This window comes from Dermacentor albipictus, chromosome 1 (genome assembly GCF_038994185.2).
Source record: "Dermacentor albipictus isolate Rhodes 1998 colony chromosome 1, USDA_Dalb.pri_finalv2, whole genome shotgun sequence".
In the NCBI taxonomy this organism is placed as follows: domain Eukaryota; kingdom Metazoa; phylum Arthropoda; class Arachnida; order Ixodida; family Ixodidae; genus Dermacentor; species Dermacentor albipictus.
The window spans coordinates 428,903,957-428,924,337 of record NC_091821.1 but is presented as its reverse complement, the minus strand read 5'-3'; the positions used below and the strand labels follow the sequence as shown (position 1 = coordinate 428,924,337).

The following is a 20,381-nucleotide window of genomic DNA, read 5'->3' as shown; positions in this document are numbered from 1 at the left end:
ATCGCACTTCTGCACTAAACTCACTCTCCCTGGCGCGCACCTGGCTGCAGGAACCACGCCACGCTGCGTGGCTACGCGCGGTGCTGCGAATGATTAAGCATTCACTTCTGCGCAAGGCGCCGCACGGACAGGCGGAGCTGGGCGTGACCTCCGAGCTCTCCCCCGCGCAATCTCGGGGTCCACGTGCAAGTCTACGCTAGTCGCGCCATGCCACGCGGCTACGCGCGGTGGCCGAGAGCTGCATCCTCTCTCTATGGCGCACCGTACAGGCAGCCGCAGGTGGGCCTATCCTCCGAGATTTCCTTGCGCAATCTCAGGGGTCACACCCAGGCCTTGCATTCACTTACCTTTCTCCCTGCTGCGCGCCACACGGCAGGCAGATGGGGGTGGCCTCCGAGATCGCATTGCCGCTGGTGCAATCTCAGAGGCCAGAAGCCAAAGCTCGCTTGCCTCATCGATATCACACTGCTCAGTGCTGTGTTGTGTGCCACGTGCTGCTCGACCACGACGAGCCAGATGGAAAGCGGACGCGAAAGGCCATCACAATTGGTCGCAGGAGCATACACTGCCACAGCACAGCTAAACCGTTCGCAAGCTTCGCTCCGCAGGCTACGCTGGCCCTGACACCATCCTGGCTCCTTTCCTCCATCGATAACAAGCCGCGCCTATCTATCCGGTTTATTATTCCCTGAAGAAAATATGAGACGAGCTTCACATGAAAGTCTCATGAGTTTTGACATCACAGCCATTTGGCTCTCTCGTGGGCTTCTTTGGAATTTTTTTATGTATTCCTAACGTCATTCTAAAACATATTGGCCACCGTCTTTCTGATGAATACTTGAGTTTTTTTTTCTTGTAAGCATGAAATGTCTTACTAACGTGCGCTGCAGAGCAGTTTCCTCGTGACTGCCTCATGTCTTCTTAATGAACCTCTAATGAGCTTATGTATTAGATTGCTGGCGTTCATAGGATTTCTAAAAAAAATTAGCTACCACACCACGTGTGGTAACATTTTCTGATGTGTCCCGATGGCAGTCGGACCTGAAGGATGTTACCTGTGCCTGACTGTCTTTACCTGTGCCTGACACACACACACACACACACACACACACACACACACACACACACACACACACACACACACACACACACACACACACACACACACACACACACACACACACACACACACACACACACGCGCGCACGCACGCACGCACGCAGGCACGCACGCACGCGCACGCGCGCGCGCGCGCGCACGCGCACACACGCACACACACACACACACACACACACACACACAAGCGGTGGAAATACTTGCACAAGAAATCGAGATGCCAAATCGAATGAATAATAAAAACTCACTAATTAAGCTTTTAACTAATTACATTATGACCCATCTTGCACATTACAAATTATAGCCGTGGAGTTCTCAAGGCGGACCCAGTTGGAACGAATATTCAAAGTGACACCAGTTTCGAGATATAAATTCACGAAGTTCGCGCTGAAATGCATTGGATTCCCAGCTAACTTGTTAACATAGCGTCGTTTCATGCACTGATGCACACAAGTAACTGGAACGCCAGTGCATTTCTCCGCAAAGTTCAGAAATTTATATTTCGAAACTGATGTCGCCCTGAGAAATCGTTCCAAGTGGATCCGCCTTGCGAAGTCCACTGCCACATTTGTAAATTGCAATATGGGTCATAAGATAATTAGCTAAAAATTTAGTAGTGAATTCTCGTTAATTAGTCAGTTTTGCATCTTAATTTTTTCTGCAAGTAGTGTCCGCCACTTCGAGTAGACCGGCTCACAAACTAGAACTGAGCTATGTGCCACAGGCAACCTTCAAAAAAATTTTAAAGTGTTCGCTGAAACACCCTGTCTATCAAGCGAAGTTGTAGCACTTTTTACAACATCTACGTGGGCCCGTACATATGCTGCATGTTAGACATTACTCAACGAAGCAATGTTAACAAAAGACATTTATTGAGCATATCCATGCTTCCTTGAACGCAGAAGGAGGTTAAATGAAAGGAAAACATAGTATCCACCTGGTTACCAATGCGATATCTTCCTTTCATTTAATCTCGCTACTTATCACTGAGGGGAGGCTGTTCTTGAGGTGGAGGGTCGTCGTCTTGAAGTGAGTGCACGTGTACCATGCATGCCACAAAGGACAGAAAATTAACAAAACTTGGCAATCAACTACAGAAATACGCACTGTATCACTTGCTGTAGAACGATTTGGAGATGTTGTAGCTAGTTCTGCAAAAAAAAATTATGTGATGTCGGTTCACACAGAGTTGTTGATAAACCACTGTGTGTCCTTTTGGTACAGCAGTAACTACAATATGCTGAAATTGCTGCTGACTGTACAAACATGCAACGTGGATCAGCTGTGGCATGTGCACATGTTGTGGATTATTGGATTGTGGATATTAGGGAACATGTTGTGTATTTCCACTCGACAAAGGGCAGCATTGTCTGTGGATTGCTAACGTGAATTGAAAAATCTTCTATCTGATTACTCGGCGTGGAAGTGAGCATAGGAGTGCTCGTGTACGGGCAACCTAGATGCATCCCCGAAACATCCAAGTGCCAGTCGTTATAAAATATTCGCATCGCTTACCGGCATAGTTCTTGTACATTTCAAGTCTACTATGTCATGTTTGTATTCGCCTCCGGTATGATGGCATGTATGCCAGTCGAGAAATATACGACACAATGTGTGATGTTTTATCGCTTACATCAGAGCTCTTCTTTCAGAGGGAGGGCATAAGTTTAAAAACAAGTGTATATAAGCATGATCAGCAATACTTGCATTAAAAAATCAGGCACGGCGATTGCTATTTCGTGTTATTATAGAGTGTTCCTCTTTGTCATGCAATCATAATAAGCGCTGGCTGACAGAAGTCTCTTTTTTGGATGTCGTATTACTCACTGATTTTGTTGCATCAATCGGTCGCCATAGGTGAACAAAACAGATGAACAATTTAGGTCTGTCGCATACCTCGTCGTGTCAATGCATGATCAAGTGGGACGAGCACACTGGTCCCTTGAGTGAATTACGCTGCTCTACTAGGCGCATGCTGAGGCACCGGCCAGTCTGCCCGCTCCATGTACATTTCACGAACGATACACATGTTCAAAAGAATAGATTACACTACCCCTGAAAGACACGAGACAAATTTTGGGTATCTTTAACTAAGCAAGCCCCCACTGCCTGAGTGCCTTTCTCAATTCACTTGTGGACTGCTTTGCACATATATTTCCAGAGAAAATAAAGCAGGCATCTCCCTGTCCCGTCGTGGGCGGAGCCACCAACTTGATCGGGGAGCCTTCGGTTCCCCCCAATCAAGTTTCTCAGGACACTCTAATAAAGTTCTTGTCACTGTCACTGTCAGGCAGTATATGCACAACGGTTGACAACTAAATTGAGAAAGGCAAGGAGGGAAGCGGGGCTTGCTTGGTTAAAGATACCACCAAATTTGTCCAGTGTGTGTCGGAGGCAGTGTACTGTATTCCTTCCACATGTGGTCAAGTGTACGTAGGGCAGACTGGCCGGTGCCTAAACATGTACCTGTGATACCAGCATATTTCACTCAAAAGACCAGTATACTCGTTCGACTTGGCCATGCATTGCCGCAGTGGGGTTTCAGGCCGGATTAAGAGCGTTTTCTTTGTTCACCCATGGTTGAAAATTGGCCAGAGAAATCATTCAGGCTACGGCATAAATAACAAGACGTGCGAGTCAGCCCCCCCCCCCCCCCCCCCCTATCATTGCATGAAAAAGACGTTCTTTGTAGACGACAAGGAGGAAGAAATTGGTCTGTGCATATTTACTTACAACTTCTGTCTTCCCTCTCAAATGAACTTCTGCACCGTGCAAGCGTACATCCAGTGCTATTTTTTAATCGTTCCATCAACCTAAACAGTCAGTTGTTAGCCGAGGTCACGTTATAGGGTCGCCCTTCCCTCCCTGTGCAAATTTTATCCTGAAAAGTTGCGTAAACTGACCGGCGAACTGAAGAGGACACTACAAATTGTGCCTAGCATACAGGGATGATTTACAGAAATGCACAAATACAATGATGGGTATCTGTTGACATACTGTAGAGGGTGCAAACTTGCTTCGACATTGCAGCAGTAGACGATCACAACTGCTACAAAGCCTACCTGCATGAATGGGGGTAGCTTCCAAAGAATATAAAGAAAGGGAGAGAAAACACAGCAAGCTTACCAGAAAACACATCACTACTGGAGCAACTGCAGCACAATGAATACTGGCCTTCCTATTTCATTTAAAGGAATTCGAGCTCATAAAATGTGTATTTGCCAGTGTCAGTTATTCTGAGAACAAGACAGACATAATAGTAAGTATAAATGTTAAACAATGGTATGCACGCTGCATGCTTAGACTTGTGACATATATGGAACACTGCACTTCGAATTCTTACATGGACAAAAACTGGACATGCGTGTAGCCTAAGCAGACAGAAAACTGTGGAAATATATTCCACGGCATAGGAAACAGTTTCAAACAAATAAAATAAAAATAAAAAGATATATGCTGTGTAGGAAGCAAGGATAAAATCTAAATTGCAGCCAAGTGATTGATGCAAATTCTATAATGAGGAGGCCGAGCTGCAACTTTAACCCCCCCCCTCCCCCCGCCCTGAACGAAATTTCTGGCTACGCCACTGCCATGACATTACCTTCTAATTTTTTTCTCCTTAATTAAACTGCCTTTTATTTGCATCTCTCTCTCCTTAATTATAAATAATAGGTCAATCTAACTCAAGACTTCAAAGCGTGGTTGCTGTGGGAAGAACACAGAAAGAGCAAAAGAACAGAGAAAGGGGAATGACATTTCTTTATCATCTATTGCGTTCTGTAAGAATAAAAGTTCCAAAGCAGCTTTATATTTACTCACTTTCACCTATTTATCATAACTATAGATCCAAATTCATATACCTCTAGTAAACACCCTAAATTACCCGATTCTTAGTCAATCCGCCTGAGTGGGTAGGGGCGACTGTCGTACAGGTCATCAGCGCCATCAAGAAGAAGAAGACGGCGAGAGCGATAGTGAAGAGAAAGATGCCCTTATATTTCTTTTGATCCCTCGCCAATGATCTCAGTTGTTTTTTCTGTCCAATCTGTCCCGATTCTGTCAATTCTGTCCCAATCTTAACCAATCCCGCGTAGCTGGCATGAACCAATAACATAGGGGGAAAAAGGAAGAACGAAAGAATGCAACCCTTCAGGGAGCATGGGCTCGGCGCCTTAAGGAAGAAGAAGAAGAACGCGACTGGAGATATAGGCCCTACATCTAGAAGGCGCCGATCATCTCTCCTTCGCGAACCGTGGCCCGCCGTGCTGTAGAGGAGGTAACAAAGGCCTGCGATCACCGTCGGCAGCCGGGACGCGGACGCTGGTCAGCCGGGGCCCTGCGCCATGCCGTCCCCCGACGACCGGCAGCAGTGGCGGACGCGCAACGAGCTCACCTTCGCCCTGGTCAGCCTCGCGCTCGGCCCCAGCAACGTGGTCGGGTTTCCCTACCTCATCTACGACAACGGAGGAGGTGGGCCACTTGAGAGCGTGCACGGGGCTTGAGACTACGAGTCTTGAGCAGTGGCGTAGCAACAGGGGGGGCCGGGGTGCCGTGGGCCCCGGGTGCAAGGGGCCAGTGGAGGGGGTGTTATATACGTCTGAAGACACCCCTCTTTCCGCCGGCTACACCCGGGGTGGGGGGGTTGAAATAAGACCTATGGGCCCCGGGTGCCAGACGACCTAGCTACGCCACTGGTCTTGAGGCTTGCACGCCCGAGGCAGAGCCGCGCGACGGGTTGACAACGCGTCACGAGACTTACTCCTCATAGCTGTGATCGTCACGCTGCCTTGTTGTTGGTCCTAGTTTCTTCGCACTTCTTACGGTGGAAAAGACGCCAAACCGTACGAAGAAGCAGCGCACCCGAAAACAGGGTTGCTCGCAGCTAACTTTGTTTACAGAAGACACGTACACTTTTTGAGGGAGGCGCCAGCGAGAGCCATTCAACTCCCATTGCTATCTGGTCGGCTTACAGTGTGAAAACGCGTTTGCGCATGCTTGCGCCTTCCTTAAAAAGTGCAGCTGTTTTCTCTGAGTAAAGTGACCTGCGAGTGACGCTCTTCACTGCTGCTAATTTCTTCACCTGATTTCGCGTATTCATCACCGTAAGAACATGTGATCATTGCTTGTTTAACGCGACGCTACGTGGGGGTTTAATGTCGCAACCCAAACGGTTTTAAGGCGATCGCTTGCCGCGTTTACACGAATGCAACAAGGGCGCACTCGATTATCTTTTCTAGCTCGTCAGGCAATGTTTATTACGATAAGGCTCTCGGAAGATGAGAGTGTACTGAAGGGCAAAAGTCGTTCCGGAAGGTCTGTGTGCGTCTGCGTATTCGCCGTGGTGACTTAGTGGTCATAGCGTTCTGCTGTTGGGCACAAGGAGGCGGCCTCGGTTCCCGAACACGGCAGCCGCATTTAGATGGGGGTGAAATGCGAAAACACGCCCGGTGTCCTTAACCCGGTGCCTTCTACGCCGGCGTTCTTCATACCGCAATGCGCTGTTCCAGGGCTTTAAACCCCAGAATTTTTCGCCAGCCATTGTTGCTTAGAGGCTATGGTGTGGGGCTGTTAATCACGAGGTCGCGGAAACGAATTCCGGCCGTGGCGGCTGCATTTAGATGGTGGCGAAAGGTGAAAACACCTGTGTACTTAGATTTAGGTGCACGTTAAAGAACCCCAGGTGGTCAAAATTTACGGAGCCTCTCACTACGGCGTGCCTTATAATCGGATCGCGGTTTCGGCGCGTAAAATTTCAGAATAAATGAATCAATTAATTAATAAATAATAAAAACCAAGAACTTAAGAAGATATACGTCTACCAGTGGCGCAAAACGTTAAGGTCAGAGTTAGGTCATGAAATGGTTGCCATGTGCTTTCCACCGCCCGCTTGATGGTGATAAACACCTTTATTGAAAATCAAAAAGGGCTTGTTTTACGGGAAGACTGACCGGCGGGTCTCTAGTCCGGGTCGCCGTTGGCAAAAGCCGCTGCCCGTGCTCTTTCGGCGAGAGCTCGTTACCCCTCCAGATCCGAGCTGCACAGCTCTCCCACGTTGGCTCGCTTGAAACACCTGACGCGAAGTCGGATTTGCGCATCCGAAATGATACATCCCCCATTGCCGCCTTTATGCCGCCTTTATGGCCTATATGTTAGAGTGGGGTGCACTAGCAAGTGCGACGAGGGACGATTCTGTTGCATCCTTGTGAGATAGGCTGGAGAGAGTGCACGTTTTACGAAAGCTGCCTCGGAACAGTGCTCGCTTCGTTGTTCACCCTGCTACCAGTCTGCTTCTCTGTCCCGTCCGCAGTGGTGTTCGTGCTGGTGTACACCTTCCTCGTGGCCACCGTGGGCTTGTCCATGCTCTACCTGGAGACCTTCCTGGGACAGTTCTCCGGATGGTCTGTCCCGCAGGCCTTCGGCGGATTCCCCATGGCCAAAGGTATGCGCTAGGCGCAAACCGATACGTCAGCCGCCGTGGTGGTGCAGTGCCTTTGGCGTTGCGCTGCTAAGCCTGAATGCACGGGCTGAAATCCCGGCCTCGGCTGACGCATTCCCACTTGGGTGAAATGCAAAAGATGTGGGTCCTGGACAGTACTTGCCTATTATATTTTGGGATGTATAAAAGCATCATAGGCAAATAGTTTGATGTCCAGTGGTGCTGTATTTAGCTTGTGCTGCAAGAAACCGAGTTTATTCGATGCAAGTGAGCAGAATTTATTAATGTGACTGGACCATGTCAGCCGATTTGTAATTGTAACACCCAGATATTTATACTCATCGATCTCTGTCAAAGGGGAGTTGTTAAACAGATACGTATGACTAAGAGGACCCTTCTCATGTGATGTGTGCATGAAAACAAATTTGTCACTGTTTAATTTCATCGACCAACCTTCGCACGACTTAGAAACAACATGGAATTTGGTTTGGAGGCATTGCTGATCCTTCGCAGTATTAATGCTTTAAAAAAATGCAGACATCAGCAAGAAGTCGTATGCATATTTCTGATGTATGTATTGATGTAACGGCGTCATTTATACCAACCAAAAATAGGACATGTCACAGAACGCCGCCCTGAGGGACTCCCGATGATACGAGCAGAATGCCAGACAGTCATTTGCTTGAACATAGTGTTACCGATTGTTAAGGTAATATTGAATCCAGTTAATGAGGTTAATTGGAAGGCCTATGCTATGTAACTTAGAAATAAGTTTACTGTGTGTAACAAGGTCAAAGGCCTTCTTAAAAGCTAAGTAAATAGCAGCAGTTTGAGTTGTCTTATCAAGCGACGAAGCAAACTCGCGGATTATTGTGGCCACTTGTGTCGGTGTTCATAATTTTTTCCCTGAAACCATGTTGGAATAGTGACAAGCTGCTACCTGCAAGAAAAGAGGTGATATAATGTGTGACTACATGTTCTAATAGCTTACATGGCGTGCAGGTTACAGATCTGGACCTGTAGTTTGCAATGTTTAGGTGGTAGCATTTTTTTTGAAACTCTGGCACTGCGGGTGCCGTACGCCCGTCATCGGGAATTGCAGAGCGATCGAAAGAAAGACGGAACACCTGCGTTGAAATATGTGCAGTGGGTTCGGCGTACCTGCGCGAGGATGCATTTGGGATGTTATCTGGACCGGCTGACGATTTAGTTTTCAGGTTAAGCAGCGAAGTTTGGCATCCCATCAGAAATGATTTCCGTCAACGAGTTCGTGCGTGCAGGCCTCGGCTGGACCATGGCGTACACGACCGTGCTGCTGAGCGTGTTCCAGTCGCCCTATATGGCCTACTGCCTCATCTACATGTTCGAGTGCTTCTTGCCGCACCTGCCCTGGGAATCCTGCCCGGGACGAGGAGGAGAAGGAGCGGGAGCCGCAGCAGCGGTATCCGGGGTGGCGGACAACCACTCTTCCCTGCCCTACCCGTCCGGCTCCAGCAGCAATGCCAGCAGCTCCAGCGACGGCTGCTACGAGATCGGGCACGGCCTGGTCAGTGGCACCCACACGTATCGCGTCTTTCAGGCTCCTAGGGGGACATCTGTAGTAGATAATTGGCTTTGAACATTGCGAGGTCTTTTAAATTATTAGCGATTACCCGAACGGTGCGGGCTTCTTGTAATAAAGCTGTGTCATTAAGGCGATCTGGTTGTAATTACTTCTTGGCGGGTTTCCGGTTAACGAAAACAGAAAAGAATGAATGCTTTATGTTCTTAACTTGTTGCCTTCGCCCGCTGCTGTGCGCACACCTCATAAGGAGGCCGAACAGCCCCGACTGCCAACACGGCCAGTCACCTTGAACCACTGGAACACATGCACCGAGCCTATGGTGCCGAGAGACGGACGCTGGACAGGCGCCCTATAACGTAACACTATCCCAATCCCTTCTTATTCCAAATCGGCCATTAGCCCTCTGTGATAGGTAAGAATCGCTTGAGTCCAACCCATATGGGCCAGCGCCACACCCAATATGGACAGTGCTCCAGCCATTTTGACCTATCGCGGAGAGTTAATGGCAATTTGGAGAAAAAAACAAATCATCAGCCCTTCCACTATGTCACCTCCGAGGAGACGGAGGAACGACACATTATATGGTTTCCGGCTCACACGTCCCCCGACACCCCCGTACCCAACCTCAACTAGGAGGTCCACCGCGTAGCGCGAGGTCTCACGTTCCGCGCCCGCGAAGAAGGATCCTCTCTTGGGGTTGGAAATCCAATGGAGGCATGGACAGAGAGGGACTGAATGACCAGATACTGTGATATTACAAAACTTTATCAAAACTCAAGGCGGGTTTATCCGCCCTCTAACCCCAAACTCGACAGGGCCCAAGTGGTAGACTGGAGGCAGCTACAAACAAAGACCTTCCCCAACCCTGTCCATCTCAGAAGGATATATCCGGACGTCTACTCAGATGATAACTGAAAATTATGCAGCAGGGCTCACGCATCTCTTAGACGCATTCTCTGGGAATGTAAAACTATATGCAAAGAAAATGCAGTTTCCCCAGATTAAGCTGCGGCGCGATGGACGGCCGCGTTGCGCAGCTCAAACCTCGAAAATCAACTATGGGCCATCCAGCAAGCCCGTGAGGCGGCGAGGAGACAGGATCTCCGGACCTCCTCGGGGGCGGCCTAGGCCCAGGCCACGAATTTGCCGGATTGTTAATAAAGTTGTTACCACCACCACCCTTCCACTCTGTGAAGAAGGACGAGCAGCGAAGCTGTGGTGCTGTTTACCTAAATCGATGCAATTATTATTATTATTATTATTGTAAACACGCTAACAAAGTAAAGCGCATGACGTACCGCTCATCGCTCTGCGCAAAATCATTTATTCCCCGCACAATAATAGAATGGACTAACCTACCATCACGCATAGTTACTGAAGTTAACTTACCATCTTTCCAAACCTTGTTGCAAGAAAACGGTTAGTGGTAGCAGATTAGTTATTACTTATCGTTATATGCACATAATAGTATCTTATGTAAAAACGTTCTTGTGTTTTCATGACTCAGTGCATATACCCCTTGTTCATATCTATTTATTTTATGTTCCTTGTGTGTGTGTTATTTCATGCAGGTTTATTTCTTGTGTGTATTTCATGTTTGTGCCCCCCCCCCCCTATGTAATACCCTCGCATGAGGGCCCTTAGGGCTAATGTAAATAAATAAAATAAATAAATTATTATAGAAGGATACAGACAACGAATGCATGTTTGGTCTGTGGTGTGATTTATTCTTATTCTTTTATGAAGTAGTGACGTGTGCAAGTACCGCCGCGTGGCAGACGGGAATTCCACAATACGTACAACTTCACTGTGAACTACGTAATTATGGAAGTCGATTAAACTCCGCGTAATGTTAGCGACGTCTTATCGACTAATTGTAATGTAATTGTTTTTGGAGTAGTTTCAATAAAGCAAAAGTCGCAACCATTTTCTGTAGCCACACTCCATCCGTAGACGGCCATGTATTCACAGCAGACGGGAATTCTGTAGTGTTTACAACTTCACTGTGAACTAACTAATTATGGCAAGTAAATGAAACTCGGCGTAATGATAGAGTCGTCTTGGCGGCCAATTTCAGTATGATTTTTTTTCCAAGGTGCCTACATTAGATTGAGAGCTACAGAGCATTCGCGAGAAACTGGAGACTAACATTTTGTTCGTGTCGACGCGACGCGTAGACGCACGGACATCTACCACCACCGGAGGGCAGATATGTACAGCTTCGCTCTAAAGCAGATTGGAATAGTTTGAAATTATACCGACCCGGTTTCACAACCGGCGTCCGCAGAGGTAGTCACTGTCGCAGAGCGCTGTTCTCTGCCAATGGCCTGATACTACAACTGCGAGGCAGAGCGCGACAGTGTTGTGGCTAGTTCATGTAGGCTATGTGGGACTGAAAGAGCTGCTTCATGGACTCTGTGTAATGAACGCAGGCATCCACCCCCTCCCTTCTCCTCCCCATCATTCATCTTTGTACTCTCACTCCCCTTCCCTTTTCCGTCCCTTTACCACCGTAGTGCAGAATAGATGAGTAGAGCGCAGCAGTCTAGGTCGACCTCTCTATCCTTCCCGCAAACGAAGCTTGCCTCTCTCTCGGTGGGTCGCTGAGTTGCAAAGCTCGACCATTGCGGCGTTATACCGGAGGCTGCTCAGCCATCAGTCTTTCTCGACGCGGTGCAGCACCCGTGCGCGCGCGTGAACGCGACCTTGGCCAGGCGCTACTCGTCGGCCAACTACTCGGGTAGAGGCGCGGTGACCGTGCAGGCCCCCAGCGGCCGGGTGGTGATCGTCCCGACTGCCGAGTACGAGGCGCTGCGGAACAACTGCATCAACGGCACCCTGTCGTCGCAGGAGTACCACTTCCGGTGAGGCGACGCACCCTCCTACATGCGCGCGGACTTCCCGGGGCTGCGACCCGGTGGTCCGACCAGATATGACCGGCTTTTCTACAGCCGTAGTAACAGATCCGTCGGCCAGTTTAAGCTGCTTGCGGTTCCGTTAGTGGTGTAAAGGCTTACTTGAGCAGCCCCTGTCAAGCACAAATTATACATGGAAGTCTTATTTTCGAGGAGCCACCGAGAAATGGGGCATGGTGAATATAAGTACCGTGAGAACCTGCGTGCAATACGGACCCGAATACGAGGCGATATTTGGTGACATAAGAAAATAGGGGAAAGTTTTTACTTTGCACATAATACGAGTGAACAAAACTTATAAATAAAGCGAGTTACAACGCGAACGAAAGCCGTACGGAAGAGAGTCCCTTGTCTGAGATGTTTTCCGAGTGAAACTCGTCAGTGGTGGCAATCTGGTTAAGCCAGCGTAGTGGCAACATAGCGTAGCAATTGGTGCGATAAGCGCAGCAGCTGTGGTAAGGAAACTATAACTGAATATTCGGGTTGAAAGTTGTTTCACTGGGCACATATATGGTATGAGGTTCAAATGTGAGAAACCTTGATGTGAAAAAAAAAGAACAGGAACGAAAGAACAAACAAATACGTATTATTTCGGAAGCACCAACTGTTGAGCTAGTTGGCCTAACATTTTGAAAGGAAATAATAAGCGGCCTTCAAGGTGACGTAAGCAGATCGTCGCCTCTTTGCGCTCCCTGCAGCCTCCCAGTTTAGGCTTCGTGTGCTCTGATGGCCGAATTTTGTCCTGCCACAGTTCCGTGGGTAACCGCATTTTTCCACATCCAAAAGTTGATATGGCTGGTACGGAGAGCTCATTTCAATTCCCCCAATACAATGAGCCCGTTGAAATTAAAAGCTTAAAAGCTAATTAATAGATTTGTGTTAATTAGCGACTACCTGTTTTTTTTTGCACCCGTCATCTCATAGTCGCCATGACTTCTGTGTTTGCTGTCGTAATGGGACTTTTTGGAGTCTCGCGAAGCACAGAGTCAGTCGTGGGCAAGTTGACGACCCGCACGGGCTCGACCAACAGCGTCACTGGCGTATTCAGTAGGCGAGTGAGGAGCCGATGGAAGGAGAGTCTCGAATGGCAATGCGGGATTCGGCCAATCAGTAAATAACAAAACGGTGAATATCCAGCGGTACCATGCCGTGACGAATTGTACGCGAAGGTAACAAATGGTAACGTGTTGTCCCAGTCATGGTGATCAGATGCAACGTTCTGGTTGATGGAAACTTTTCATTTAAATTAGAACTTCATAATGGCGAGAAGAAAAGCTTCCCCCCAAGGAACTCCAGAACTTCCGTTAGGTGTAGCACTTCGTTAGATTGCCTTGGCAAGATAAACTGCAAAGTTACATACAATCTCCTACCTATGCAGCTAACCGTCTAATCTCTAGACCAATGGCGCTCTCGTGTCGGCAGGAAGGACGTTCTCCAGCTGAGCTCCAGCATCGACGAGTTAGGCACCATTCAGGTGACTGTGGCTGTCTGCATCGCCTGCAGCTGGTTCATGGTTTTCTTCAGTGTCTACAAGGGGCCCCAATCATTGAGCAAGGCAAGTTGCAAACTTTTCTTACAGCGAAGCTTTCTTTGCGTCTTCCCTCGACTTTTCGATTATTGTTGCTGCTGCAGTCTTGCACGGCGAGTCGGGGAGTGCTTGAGAAAGTGTGCAATGCACATGGTGGGGATGCGGAAAAAGCGTCTATGAGCGCTTTCGAGCAAGAACTTCGTGGGCGGCACCACAGTGCCCTCTGGAGCTCTGTGGTCGTTGTCACAACGCCCTCTGGAATTCCTTGACCATCGACACCATGCCTTCTGTACGGCTGTAATTACGCGTTAGCGCCCCGCGAAATCGTTGCAGAAGCTGCAGCGCTTACTTTTGTGCTCACGCGCAACGTCCCAGAGTGGAGATAGTATGATAGGAAGTGGGAAGGGAGAATGCGTAAAGCCAACGCCCTGACGAAACGGGTGAATACTAGTCACTCTTCGCTCGTGGCAGTTTGCATATATGGGATGATCGAGGGAAAAGGGAAAGGCGCCGTCAGAATTAAAGCAGGCTTAGTTTGGGGTTTCCTTAATTCAAGGTGTGATACAGCACGCTTCTGCTATTTCCGAAAAGCAAACACCTTGCTAGTTTATACATGTGGACAACTGACGCGCGACGTGCAAACGCAAAGCCGCACTAAAGCACCGCAGCGTCAACAGGACAACCCGCAATCGGCTGTCCAGCAAATTAACACTTCAGCCACGATGCGGTATGCCCATTATCAAGGAATGACAGTACTAACTTTCTCGCAGGCTACGAAAAACAGCTCACAACAACGCCTCACGACAAACACGACTCGCTGTGTGCTCTGTGTGCTACGTAGACGTATACAAGTGTTGCATGCGTGGTAACACTTAAAATCACATCACGACTATCGTATACATATAGAGCGCCAATATCACCACGGGATATCGTTAATGAACGCAAACGGTACAGAGTGCTTCGCTTGCATCGATTCCCACAGTGCGTTTGATCCGCATTTTTTAATTGTTCATATTAGTTTTTTCATTGTTGATCCTAATAATCTAGAATGCAATGCCGGGCGTATCGGCATAGGTACTGCTCCAGCTCTCTTATAAAAGCAATGCTATAACAGTTAGCCGTCGCTGCAGCTTAGAGGCTATGGCGTTGCGCTGTAGGTCGTGGGTTTGATACCGGTCGAGGCGGCCGCATTTCGACTAGGGTGAAATGCAAAAAAAAGAAAAAAAAGCACTTGTTTACTTTTATTTATAGGTGCACATTAAAGAACACCTGGTATTCTAAGTAATCCAGAGTCCGCGACTACGTAGCGCCTCATAATCAGGTCGTGGTTTTGTAATAAAGAAGTCCAGAATTAAATCTAATTTAGGGCTGTATAAAGGACGGGGACCACAAGAAAATAAGGTGTGGGGCTGCTGAGCACGAGGTCGCGGGATCGAGTGAGTGCGTTAGAACTTTATTTAGGTCCTGAGGGGAAATCAATCCGGCGGCTCCACTCGCGGGATCGAATCCCGGTTACGGCGGCCGTATTTCGATGGGGGCGAAATGTGAAAGCACCCGTGTACTTAAATTTAGGTGCACGTTAAGGAACCCCAGGTGGTCGAAATTTCCAGAGTCCTCCACTACGGCGTGCCTCATAATCAGAAAGTGGTTTTGGCACGTTAAACCCCATAATTTTTTTTTAATTTTAAGAAAATAAGGCAGAACACAGACTCGCGCGCTCGCTCGGGTGTGTGCGTGTGCGTGCGTGCGTGCGTGCGCGCGTGTGTGTGTGCGTGTGTATGCGTGTGTGTGTGCGCGTGTGTTTGCGCGTGTGTGTGTGCGTGCGTGCGTGCGTGCGGGCGTGTGTGCGTGTGCGTGTGTGTGAACTGTCGTTGCCGAAGTTTGTGCGTATCCTTCTGACGTTCCCAGTTCCTTCCTTTCCCGTTGTTTATTTATTTATTTACTTATTTGTTTCTTTTTTGCCATTCCGCAGTGGTGCGATGTTTCGCTCTCGCGTACTTTGACTCTTCTAAAGAAAATAGCAGTGACTACCATCGTCAGGAGCATATGCAGAAAAGACGCGCTCGTACGGGTTTCGCGTTTGCTTACGCAAATGCCATCGAGCCCATTCCCACCTGCAGCTGCCGGAAAGGGTGCAGCGCGGTTCAAGAAGAAGCATCGATGCCTCATACAGAACCTGGCCGCTTCGCTGCGCCACAAGGCTTGGGTATTTCCTCGCGACGTTGGGCTGGCCATACGAAAGCAATTGAAACAAAGGAGCTTCCACCGAACTGCATCCCAATGCCCTCTAGGAGCCTGAAGGCTCTTAGAAGGCAATTGGATGGAACTTCTATCATCCCAATGCCCTGGAATTGAACTTCCATGATCGCCAGCGTGCGTGCATGCGTAATCTAATTTATTGTTTCTCCTAGAGGCTGTTATAGAGGGTTGCAGTTAGTTGCAGTTATAGAGGGTTGCAGAGCGCCCGTATTAGAATTACTTTTGTCCGCATGAGTTAATTACACATGTGACGAGATGCAATAACCGCGAACGCGGCTTCGTTTGTTAAGGGCCGCTGTCCAACGAGCACAGGATTTCAGTTTAATCTTTGTTTCGAGGCATTTGGCTTGACATTTCATTTGCGGAGTGATCTAGCAACTCTGCTCCGTCGCAGGCGTCTATGGGCAGCGTCTGCACGGCATTCATGCTGTTGAGTGCGCTGTGCACGGCCTCGCTGGTGCAGGAGGGATCATTTCTCGGGCTGCTGGAATGTTTCAAGCCTGACCTCTGGAAGCTCGTCGACATCAAGGTGCGGTGCATAGAGCCGAAGCAGCGGAACGACGCATGCAGCCCAGTCGATAAACGCAGAATCACTTTTGGTTGTTGAATGATAACAGCAGGTTTTTGTCATATTAAGAAAAATTCCGCGATGTGCGCGTTGGTTCGACATAATTAACGCTGTTGCGCAAAACGACGGAAGGATAGGTCATGCGTTATCATTTATTTCTGTCCTACGTTGAGATGTTGTTGAGTGATAGCGTCAAACGTTCACGTCATAGACGGGCACCTTGCGGTAGTGCAATCTGACACGTCGTAGTCACGTGAAAGTTGGTCGTAGGAGAAACCATTTTATTTGTAACCTCGGTGTATCCTTGTCACGGCACCTGGGTAAAGTCCCTGACGGTTAGAATTGGTTCACGTCAGGCTATCACAAATCTAGCCTCCTGTTGTTACGGCAAGTCGTATATGTCATATCAATTTAAAGCATCGTTGCCCAGTGTTGTGTCAGGCCGCCTTTAAGCTCACTTTTGAACATGTGCATCGACGCGCGACGCCGCCTGAGCTCTATAGACTTTCCTTGCCCATACATGCATTCAATGTCACGTCGGATATACCCGTGACGCCTGGTAGCCTCCGGGGTGCTGTTTATGCTGCGCAGCAGCTCGGGCATCACCTGCTCGCCATCGCTGTCGTTGCTTCGCCCTTCGAGCGAAACCGTAATTAATGAAAGGATGTGCCGATTTATATAAAAAAAATACACGTGCCATTCTTCTCGTTGCGCTTGCGCATGGCGGCAACATTCTGACGTTTCCCGCCTATTTGGCACAGAAACTATAAATGGTTCTTCGAAACGAGTGACACAGTAAATTAGTTACGACGCTCTTACACGGGCCAATATTTTTTGCGGTTTAAAGGGCTTCGAATTTCGCTTAGCGGCAGAAAATGACCAGCCGGAACTGTCGAAGCGGTACTCGTTTAAAGCAAGTGCAGCACGACCCCGTCACAGAGCCTCATGCCTGTCGCAGACCTGGCACTCGGCGTCGCGCCATCTATTCTACAGCCTGGGTCTCTCCTACGGGGCGACGACGTGCTTGGCCAGCTACAGCGACTTCCAGGCCAACTTATTCGAGTAAGAGGAGAGAGTGAACTACGCAGGCATATACGCAGTGATACAAACGGAGAGGTTGTCGTTAGAACGATCCAAACGGTATATGCAGCTTTCCAGTTTTGCGTGCTTCTGTAAGCCGCATATCTGTGAAAGAAAAGACGGTCACCTTAGATATCAGGCAAACAGTTGTGTTGTTAGAGCGTGCGAGCTACGTTAATCCAGCACGCCCGCTCTGCCATACTGTGGAAAGTCGCTTATCTGGGCAGGACATGGATGATTTGAAACTCGGAGGCGATTAGCGTTCCATGAGCGTCCATTATTCAATAACTGTTTTATGGCCATATGTGAGAACATCGTATGCTGACCATGTATGCTTAACCTAGTATTTCAATCGTTCTCTTTGGAAGAGACCTGTAGAGAACTGATGGTTTGAAAACGTGGTTTGAAAACGTGGGCCTGCAATACACGGACAGAAGGGAAACGGATAGGACGACAAAACGGATAGGACAACAGAGTATCTTGGTGATGGCTTCGAATACAGGATGAAATGTCATCAGACATGTTCGCTGGACATAGATTGCCGGGTCAGTGCCCACCGTCTTTTCTGAGAGACAAGGAGAAAATGTTTCCGATGGGAAATATGCATGCGCTATCGTAGAGATCCACAGAATGTTGATGTACGTGAACTTGTTAAATGACGCATAAAAGCCAGCGTTATCCACAACGAGTGGTAACAAAGGTCATCATCATCAGTGACGTCATCAGCGTATTGTACGACGTCAGTAGTAAAGCAAAATTTAAGTTATAACAAGTTAGAGTAAGGCGACCTAAGGTGAAGTATATTGAATAAATGTGAATTAAAGTGGATTAAGCTTGCTACAAGTTAGAGCAAGGTTGATTAAATTGTATTAACGCGGAACAAGGTGAATTAGGGTGGGTTAAGCGGGATTAAAATTGGTACAAATTGGAGCAATGTGGATTAAGGTAGAGTTGTGAAGGACACGTGACATTGTATGACATCACGTATCATGGACGTAACCAATAAACCGCAGATGTCATCATAATTTTGCATACAAATCCCGTAAAGATACTTAAGTGACTGTCAATTTTTCCTTACTTGCACTAAGGAAGGACAGAAGGTATGCGAGGATGGCAACATCAGCGAAAAAGAAAGCTGAAAACAACGTTACCGAGCCTGTGACAACAAATGGGACCTATTTATTTATTTATTTATTTATGAAGGAAAATCACAAAGAACAGCTGTAGCGTTAGCATGGGCGAGTTTAGAGAGAGAATCACTTGCGTTGTGGCGCCGGTTTACACGGGACAAAATGTGTTCGTATAAGTCTACGCCACCCGAGAGGACATTTACCAACGTCTCGATCAGGTGGTACAATTGATCATGCATTTGTAGAGGGTGAAGAACGCACTAAACGTCAAGCGATATGCTTTGAATATTTCACTTCATTTATTTTCTTTCAGGGCCGAGGCATTACAGAGAGGTGTGGTTGATATCAAAACAAAAAATACACATTTTAGCAGCGTAGTAGGGTTACAAAAAGTTGTTAACAAGAACATTTTTTTTAATTGACCATTGACCGTTCAAACAATGGAAGCGAGAAGGTGGATCCAGTCTCCGCTTGCTTTAGGAATGAAAGAATTGAAATGAAGGTTAGTTCGGCAACATGGCACGTGAGCCTTGAACCGCTGATCGTTCCTGAGGGAGATTTACAATTGGGGTAACGAAAAATAGTGACCTAATGTAGGATTGTGGAAACGCAGGAATGGCTTCAGCATAGAGGTCTTTCGGAACCGCGCAGCTGACTGCCCCGCTGACGGGTGTGAAGTTAGTAATAAATCTAGGATGGTTGCACTCGAAGACGTCGTACGGGCAGGTAGCTTAAGTAATTGAGTAAGGCTAAAATCGATACAGGTGTTAATGAAAGCTTCACATTCTGAGGAACCGCTATTCACCACCCGGTGGTTAGAAACACCGGGTAAGGAAAACTGAAAACTCCTGTAAGGAAAGTGGGCGCTGTATGGTACCTTACTTGTATAACTTGCGCAACACGTCGTAAAGTTCAAAGGAAGAAGCCTGGTGGCGTGCTCGGAGGGCGATAACAGGCACAAAGGATGACGTCCTCGTGGTGGAGATGGATGCACACACAGTTTAATTCTAATGGTGAATGAATGTGGGGTTTTTAATGGCGCAAGGGCAATTATGATGGCGATGAAACGGAAACACTAAAACAAGTGAAATCACCAATCACTGCAATTAATACACCGCCTCCTGCACGCATGCCGCATGGATGAGATAGAATAAGCAGTGAGGATCATTCGCTTAGTTCAGAGAATAAAGGAGTCAAGTTAATTAGTTTAAGTATCCATTCGGCACAAAGAATGTCATTACATGCATGAAGTCAACGTACCATCCACATGACGTGCCATAGTATAAATTTTTACTAACATATCACGTAAGAAAGTAAACACACTGAGCATTAACGTAAGCATCTACACCAAAGCTTCGCCTCCACCGATTCCCACAGTGCGCGGGATCGACATAATTTTTTTGCGTAAAGTTACAGCGGGAAACACGGACTTTTTCGGAGCTTTGTTAAGTTGCATGCAGAATTTCGAAGTTTTTTTTAGGACATATTTACATAGTTACTGCTAGATGAGTTTTGAAAGAGCTTGAAATGGACATGGTAGCTATATTGCCCCGTTGTGCGTTGTGTTGTTCTTTTCTAGGTGACCGCGTTCACCAAATTATCGCTCTCAGCGTGTTATCACTCGGCGCGTCAGCCGTTTGTTGAATTCGAAACTCCGCAAGAATTTTCGACAGTTCGAGAGCGAGACAACGTTTCCAACCCAGATTGCACGTGGGACGCCAAATCGCGTTGTACAATTTCTAACCAACGCGAGCACCATCCATCGCTTCGGAGCGTGCGCTGAC

General features: G+C 47.8%; 1 protein-coding gene across 1 annotated transcript in view; it reads left to right on the top strand.

The window, feature by feature from the left end:
* The window catches only part of LOC135897769 (sodium- and chloride-dependent GABA transporter 1-like), a 101,484-nt gene that overhangs the window by 35,130 nt on the left and 45,973 nt on the right, over window positions 1-20,381 (top strand). Inside the window, exons 3-8 of the mRNA XM_065426480.2 lie at window positions 7,425-7,556; window positions 8,834-9,099; window positions 11,797-11,981; window positions 13,455-13,587; window positions 16,214-16,348; window positions 17,346-17,449. Coding sequence (XP_065282552.2) covers window positions 7,475-7,556; window positions 8,834-9,099; window positions 11,797-11,981; window positions 13,455-13,587; window positions 16,214-16,348; window positions 17,346-17,449 — 905 coding nt within the window. The 5' untranslated portion in view covers window positions 7,425-7,474. The remainder of the gene's footprint in view (window positions 1-7,424; window positions 7,557-8,833; window positions 9,100-11,796; window positions 11,982-13,454; window positions 13,588-16,213; window positions 16,349-17,345; window positions 17,450-20,381) is intronic.